The sequence below is a fragment of the Nerophis ophidion genome, linkage group LG07 (assembly GCF_033978795.1).
Source record: "Nerophis ophidion isolate RoL-2023_Sa linkage group LG07, RoL_Noph_v1.0, whole genome shotgun sequence".
NCBI classification, from domain to species: domain Eukaryota; kingdom Metazoa; phylum Chordata; class Actinopteri; order Syngnathiformes; family Syngnathidae; genus Nerophis; species Nerophis ophidion.
Window position 1 is genome coordinate 46,547,476 of NC_084617.1, and position 8,705 is coordinate 46,556,180.

The window sequence follows — 8,705 nt, forward strand, 5'->3', positions numbered from 1 at the left end:
CGGAGCCTATCTCAGCTACAATCGGGCGGAAGGCGGTGTACACCGTGGACAAGTTGCCACCTCATCGCAGTGAAAATATTCCATTTATAATCATTAATTCCTGCTTTGTGAAATTAATTTGATCACAGTCAGGTCCGGAGTTAATTAAGAGGGATATTTGAGGGATTACTGTACAACTTTATTATCGCAAAAAGGTTTTTATTCTTGCGGCATTAAAAAAGGCTGAAAAGCACACCAAGTAGCACTTAGCACAGTCGCTAATAAGAGCACTGCTGAGCTGACTGAATGAGCGCCGCAGAACGATTAGGCCTGCCCACAGTGGATGTGCTGTTGGGCACAAAATGGCTTTGCACACAATTGGTGGATGAAAGGTTCGTACACTGAGACAAGGTTCGTGAAAAGTATATTTCAATTTGGCTCGTATTCATAAAGTTTGTATAGTGAGGTGTTCGTTTACCAAGATTCCACTGCACACAGATGTTTAACGACTCCTCTGCCAATAAGGAGTAAATAAATAAATGTGTGGTTGTGTGCAGACAACCAGAAGCACTTTGAAAAGCAGCGCTGGCCGCCTGTGTGGTTCCTGAAGGAGGAGGACCGCTACTTGCGTTCCCAGAAGGAGCGGGAGCACGAGGAGGAGATCCTGCGCAAGCAGCACACCAAACGAGGCTGGTGTTTCTGGAGACACCCGTCCTCTTCGCCGCACGTCTCCTAGGCGCCCGTCGGCCTGGCCCTTCGTCGGCGCCTCTTGCGCCCAGGAGGTTTGAAGCCTTTTCTTTGTCTCTCAATGCAAATCGGACTCAGTGTTCCTCGGATGCCAGCGCGTGGAGAGGGAATGTACTTTTTGTGCCTCTTTACATGCGCGAGAGTGCAGTTATGGCGGACAACCTGACCAGCCTGCGGGGGACAGCAGCACACTCCCTTGGACGTCATCCCGTCCGTAGAATGACTGGACTGGGATCAAGGGCTTTCTATCTCTCCCAGACTCCACCTTCCAGCTCCAGAATTTGTATTTGTTTTTATAACTTTGCCTTCACTGCAGACTGTTAGCTTGCACACACACAAACCCGAGCCCAGGATCTGCCTGTCTACAACCAGCACTGGATATCCAGGAAATCGACTCAACACAACTGTAAGTACTTTGATACAAATCGTCCATTTTGTAAGCCCCCGGCACCTTTCTACATGGCGACCAACCGCTAAGTTTGGACTGTTAACTCAGAGCACATTTGTGGATGCTGCAGTTTAAGAGGCTTAACCACACCCACTGACCTTTCTAGTTCGTCTCCGTCCTGCACCATGGTCCATTCCCTACACTCAAGCTTGCCAAACTGCACTTCAGAGACTTTCTCAAGTGACCACTCAATAGCAATGACGGAGCCTTACTTGACGCCTCTTCCTGGAGGCACGATGCATACAGTATTAAAAAAAAAAACAACACAACGGTAACGTCCATGACCACTAACTAGGCTGCATGGAAGCTCCTCAGCAAGCCTGCCTTTATACCTTTGTACCACTAGGGGGTAGCAGTGCTCAGGGCTCCTGCACTACACACTACCAGTTTTATACCTGTGTTTTCTCTTCCTGTACGGAGTATTAGGGCCACGCTAAAAACTCAGAATTACGTCAGTGTTGTTATGATCCGAGCGAAAACGTACAGTCCCTTTCTCGTAGCACTTCATCACACAATGTTGTTCTCTTTTTTTAAAATGCATATTCTGTGTATTTATGGAGTAGGTGAAGCATTTTCAAACATAAAATGATACATTTTACTAAAAATATCAATATTTCAGTACTATTGGCTACTAAATGAGACCAAACCAATCACAGCACGATGTTCATTAACATGGCCACTGAATGGCTCAGCCTCATGCAAGACTACCATACTGGATTAATATTTGTATTTAGGTATTTATTTGATGTTGAACGCCATATTTGGAAGTTTATAAACAGGTTTTTCATGCTCCAGCTATGAAAATATTCCATTTATAGTTATTGATTCCTGATTTCCTGCTTTGTGGAAATTAATTTGATAAGGTCCCGACCTAATTAAGATGATATGTTAGGTATTACTGTACAACTTTATAATCGCAAAAAGGTTTTATTCTTGCAGGATTATAATTTTTTTTTTTTACAAGAGCATTTTGAAATTTATTTTCCCTACATTTTGATTTACTCATTGCAAGTTTTTCCTAGTATTATCATGACTTTATTTTGTATTAGTTGTCATCAATTTCACAGCTTAAACTCACAATATTATAACTTGAATTTTAATACGCAATTTATTAAGAAAGTTTTTGCACTTTTTTCCTCATATTTTTAGTGTTATTATATTTTACATTACAATACACTTTCTTTGCAATATTACAACATTATTTTGGCACTTTTTTCTCTAATATTACAACAAAATGTGACTATTTGTAGTATTATGACGCTTCTTGCAACAACATGTCTTTTTTGTCAAAATATAACTTTTGTCATATTAGAACTTTCCCTAGTGATACAACTTTTTTTGCCCTCATACTAATGTTAACACTAAAACTTGTTTTTATTCCTGCAGCATTTAAAATATATATGTGTGTATATGTGTATATGTATATATATATATATATATATATATATATATATATATATATATATATATATATATATATATATATATGCATATATATTTTTTACAATATGTAAAAAATATATTACGACTTTTTTTTTTCAATTATCATGACTTCATTTTTGTAATATTCTTACTTTCCCCCCTGTAATAACTGTAATAACGCTGTAAAACTGTATTAAGGCTTATACTATTCTTTTTTCTAAAGTTTTCCACTTTTTTGTCTTCTATCATTTACATGTTATACTACTACACATTAAAATGTAATCCCTTACATTCAAAAACAATATTTAGGCACCTTGTATAACTTCATTTGCAGTATTATGACACTTTTTCTTATAATACTGTAACTTTACTGTCATATTATGAATTATTAACATACTATTACAACTTCTGGTTATGTTACAACTTTTTCCTCATACTATTAAAATGTATTTGCAATGATAAACTACGACTTTATTTGTAGTGTTAATTTTTTTCCCATAATGTTACAATCTTACTGTAATATTATTGACATATTCCAACTTTTTTCCTTATACTATTAATTTCATAACATTACAAATTTTTTATTGTTGCACCATTCCAAAAAATATATTTTTTAATTCCAGAACATTATGACTTTATTTGTTTTCCCCATTACAACATTTCTCATCATATATATTTTTGTAATATTCCTATTTTTCCACTGTAATGTTGTGGCTTAATCTTACAACATTTTGGTTGAAGTATTAACCATTTTTTACTCATCATATGACTTATGCGTCATAAAATTATACATTAAAATATATTCCCCCAGTTAAATACATATTTAGGAACCTTTTATGAATTTGTCTATAATATTACAACAAACTATGACTTAATTTGTAGTATTAAAACAAATTTTTTAACTTTACGTTTTTTGTCCTCATAATACTGCAACTTTACTGTCATAATATTACGACTTTATTGACATATTATTACAACTTCTCCTAATGTTACAACTTTTCCCCCCCTCATATTATTATTGATTTCTTAACATTCCAACCTTTTTATTCATGCAAACGGATGGGATGGATTATTTTTTTCTTCCCCAGAATATTATGACTCTATTTTCCCAACGTTGTTTACTTAATTTTTATAATAATTCTGTAGTAATTCTACTTTTTTTGTCTTTTATTACTAAATCTCACAACATTTTAGTTGTGGTATTAAACTTGATAATATTTAGCACGTTTCCCCCTCATACTATTATTAATTTCATAACATTGCAACATTTTTATTCTTGCAGCATTAAAAGTATCTTAATTTTTTTCAGCATATCATTGCTTAATCTCAACATTTTAGTTTTAGTATTAAACGTAATATTATTTTGCACTTTTTACTCATAATATGATTTAAGTCTCACAATATTATACATTAAAATGTAATCCTTTGCAAAAAAAATTATTTTGGCACCTTTTATGACTTTTTGCATAATATTAAAATAAACCACGACTTCATTTGTCCTATTAATTATTTTTCTCATAATACTACAACTTTACTGTCATACTATTACAACTTTATTGACATATTATTACAACTTCTGCTAATTTTACAACTCTTTTCCTAATGCTGTTATTAACGATATTTGGTCAAAATGTTCCGACTCGTTTCTCATAAAATTATACTTTTATAATGGCATTTTTCCTGCAGTATTATCACTTTCTTGTCGCTATGTTATCCCTTTTTTCTCTCAAAATATTTCCATGGCTTTATGCATCATCACAAGTTTTCTTCTAAAATGTCAACTTTGTTCTTGCAACATCATGACTCTTAAAATTTGAACTTTTTTCTCCAAAAAAAGAGACTTTATTCATCGTTAATGTAATCCTTTTGCGTTGTTGGTTTATTGTGGCCCTGATACTCCTCATAAGTATTGGGACGTGCGTCAGAAGGAGAGCAAGACGTCCTACAACGCGTCATTTCCAACTCTGTTCACCTCACTTTGAATACCAAAGCTGTGATACTCTTTCTTCCACACTTTGCTTCATTTCTGCTTCCATCCTCGCTGAACATGTCGTTTTTAGGAAGAGACCCCTGACATTGTTTTAAAAAAAAAAAACGCGTTCAGCCAGGACAAGAAAACCAACAAAAAGAGTCCCTTTGCCTTGCTGTATTTTGTAGGACTGGACGACTGTGCTCAGTACACCACAGAGTCTGCGCAGATGGTCTTTTGGCAACGTGTAGCGTCCTGATAATACACACAACCTCTCTGTTTTTGCTGCTTTGGCGTTAGAAATCTTACATGGAAGTGAGACGTTCTGTTTGCAGGTGTGCAAGTCGTATGGCGTGTGTCGCCTTTTCTCCTCAAGAGCCGCGATTAAGTCCCGAAATAGAAGCGGGCTCGGCTCTCATGAGAGTGGAGTGAGAATCAAGACAGTGTTTTTATTTTTTTTGGGAGGAAAACCGCATGTAAAAAGTATTACTCACACTCACCCTTCGGGGGAAAGTGAGTGGGAGATTATGAAACACTGATTTGTCTTACCAATTGTTGCTTTGGCCCAAACCGCCTCTTGTCTCAGTGCCTTAAACTTGGACAAACGTCGTCAGAATCTGGTAGAGACGTCTTTGCGACCACATGGCCTCAGTTTATATATTTGACGTGGGTGATTTGCTTTGGCCGTGGTTAGCGCACTAATGGGGTTGAGGTGAATTTGCATGGTGGCCCGACTGGATTGTCGTTAGAGCGAGGAATGCACTTTTTTTTTATTTTCATTGTTGCTGTCTTATAACAACCCTAATATGTCCTTGTTAGCATGTTACAGATGATTGTAGCAAATCTTTTTTGACCTTTTTGTTCACAGACCACAGCTTAAACTCATAATATGCAGGGAAATTAAAAAAAAAAAAAAAATATTATCGGGATTGTTTTATAAAATATTTGTGGAAATTCGACATGATTAATACAGGGTGTCAAGCTAATTTCTGATATTGAAATGCATACAATTCTATGAATGTTGGCGTTGGCACGCATGCAATCTAGACTGGGCTCGTTAGTATGAGCATTGTTACAAAAAAGTGATCATCCTGAATTGTAAGTTAAAAAACTAAAGAATGTCAGTCAGACAAATCCCACTGGCCAAAGTTCCCGCACCGATATCATGTGTACACTGTAAAAATAAGTCGACAGATTTTATGGTCAAAATGCTGTTTGCAAAGATTTTACTATAAAAAAAATAATAATAATAATAAAAAATATATGTGTATATATATATATATATATATATATATATATACACTGTGTTTTACCGTACAAATAACATTGATACAGCTTTTTTCCTTTTACAACAATACGCTGTAAAAGCGACTTTCAAATTATTTGACCGTAAAAATAACAGTAGTTGCTGTGTTTCCATTTACAGTAATGCACTGTTAATTTTACCGCGAGAAATAACATTGTTTTCGGTTTTCATTTACAGTAATGCGCTGTAGAAAAATATGTATATTTGCAACCCAGTCTTCAGAATTCAAATAGAATTAACAGTGTTTTTACATTTACAGTATTACAGCATAGTGTATGTTACCATAAAAATATCATTGATTTTTGAACTGGCAGCCCAGTCGCCAGAAATTTACCGTAAAAATAACAGTAGTTGCTGTGTTCTCATTTACAGCAATACACTGTTAATTTTACCGAGAGAAATAACATTGTTACCGTGTTTTCCATTTACAGTAATGCGCTGTAAAAACAATTATTTTATGGTTAAAATATTAAAAAAAATACAACCCAGTCTTTAGAATTTTACTGTAGAATTAAAAGTAGATTTGTTTTCCCATTCATAGTAATGCACTGTAATTCAACCATCAAAAAATACAGTGATGTACTGTAATTTTACTGTGAACATTTCAGTGGTGCCGTTTTTAATTTCATGCACTCTAATTTCATCGTGAAAAAATTATAGTGGTACTGTTTTTAATTTACAGTAATGCACTGTAATTTTACCATAAAAATTAAAGGGTTATTGATTCCTCATTTACAATAAAGCACTATAATTTTACTTAATTAAAATGGTATTAATTTAATTCACAGTACTGCACTGTAACTTGACTTTAAAAATTAGTGGCATCATTTTTAATTTACAGTTATGCATTGTAATTTCACTGTAAAAATTAGTGGCATAATTTTTAATTTACACTTATGCACTGTAATTTCACAGTAAACATTACAGTTATACCATTTTTAATTTACAGTAATGCACTGTATATTTACCGTACAAATTACAGTGGTTCTGTTTTCTCATTTACGGTCAGGAACTGTAATTTTCCTGCAAAGAAAAAAAACATTGCTGCAGTTTTTCCATTTACGGTTATGCGCCATATTTTTTACCGTGAAAATAACAATGTTTTTTTAGTTTACAGTATTGCACTGTAATTAGACCTTTTGCACAAATGCACTGTAAAAACAACAATCGTAGATTTGAAGGTGGAAAACTGTTAGCTCAGTCGCCAATATTTTACTGTAAAAAAAATTTTTTTAATTTTTATTTACAGTGGTGCACTGTAACTTTACTATAAAACATATAATTAGTACCGCGTTTCCATTTACAGTCATGCACTGTCAAAACTGTTTAATTCAAAATTTAAAAAACACTGGTATTTTACCAAACTTTTGTATCGTTTTTAAATTTACAGTAAAATTGCAATCCTTTTTACAGTAAAATCTACAGATTAGTTTTACAGTGTGGATTTTCTTGTACTTCATCTCTGCCTGCGAGTTTCAACCTGTGTGGCGGGCCTCCAATGGTGTGTGCAGCACCTTGATAAAAATAAAGAAAATTATTGATTTCAACCCTACTTAAGTAAATGATAGGAAATAAATAATTTGTAAATCCTTATGGTGAATCTGGGCTGAAAAAAGTTCCATAAAATGTTTTCTGGGGAGTAGCCACGCCCTCAACCTTGCTATATACTGTAATCTGAGCGGAGGCTCGCCAAGTCACACCTTAAAAAAATATATATTTGTGCGTTTTCGCGCATCTTTCACGGTGACATTTGGAGCAGTGTGTGGAGTCTGACTGTTCTGCTCCCTTCCACGTGCCTTCAGTGAACTCTTCACGCTTGCAGGCTCCCTGCACCTGCAGCCCGACGATATTCCTCATAAAGAAATGTGTATTACTTCTAATCACCACGCAGTCAGGCAGCTTTGGAATATGTTCTTGCCGTGATGATAACACGTGACCAAGTTTTGCTACGGTGTGGTGTCACGTGTGAACCCTGCACACCAGCAGTTCCAAAATTATTATTAGGTGCCTGGACTTTCTCTTGTGTAGCCTATAAACACACACACACACACACACACACGTCAGAACTCCACTCATCACTGTCACCAAATACAGTATTATATATTGATACAGTATTATTCCGCTTTCACTTTTTAGATGCAACGTGTTGCGTTGATGCGTACTAAAATCTAACTATGCTTTAATTGAGATGGTTCTTATCCAAAAGTTGAGTTCAGCGTTTTGGACGATGAGTTGTGTGAGGAGACGTGCGCGATGTGAATACCGCTGTTGTGCACTTTTGTTCCCATGTGACTTTTGTGTATTTGGTGACCATGAAAACAAATGGCACACCCTCGCCGACTATTAAGGGCTTTCGTCACAACGAATAAGAGAAGACAAGTCAACAATCAGAATGTTTGTAAAAGTGTTCGGAAACAGTTTGTACTTCTTTTTTTTTTAATTATGATTTGTAAAAAAAAAAAAAAAACACAAAAAAACAACAACAAAAAAAGACACACAAATCCCCCCAAAATATGAAAACCTTTTTTTTTTCTTTCTTTTTGCCATTTCAGTATTTTGATGTTTGATATGGATTTTAATAAAACAAATAATCTTTTGAACTGGTTTCTTGTGTTTATTACTGGCTTTTGTTGGCATATGCAAATTGTAGATTAATGAATGACACGGCTTTATTTTATACTACATGTATGGATGGATGCAAATGGTTATACAAATATAACTATATGTATGTATAACTATATGCATCCATATGTATATATACTAATGTAAACATACAAACATTTATATGTATGTGTGTACATGTTATACATACATATACATTATGTATGTATATT

The 8,705-nt window shown here is 34.7% G+C and overlaps 1 protein-coding gene across 6 annotated transcripts in view; it reads left to right on the forward strand.

Annotated features, from left to right (window-relative positions):
- The window catches only part of rhobtb4 (Rho related BTB domain containing 4), a 116,047-nt gene extending 107,576 nt beyond the window's left edge, over positions 1–8,471 (forward strand). For all 6 annotated transcript variants that reach the window (XM_061906270.1, XM_061906273.1, XM_061906272.1 and 3 more), the window contains one exon: positions 537–8,471. In XM_061906270.1, coding sequence (XP_061762254.1) covers positions 537–715 — 179 coding nt within the window. In that variant the 3' untranslated portion in view covers positions 716–8,471. The remainder of the gene's footprint in view (positions 1–536) is intronic.
- Positions 8,472–8,705: the final 234 nt, after the last annotated feature.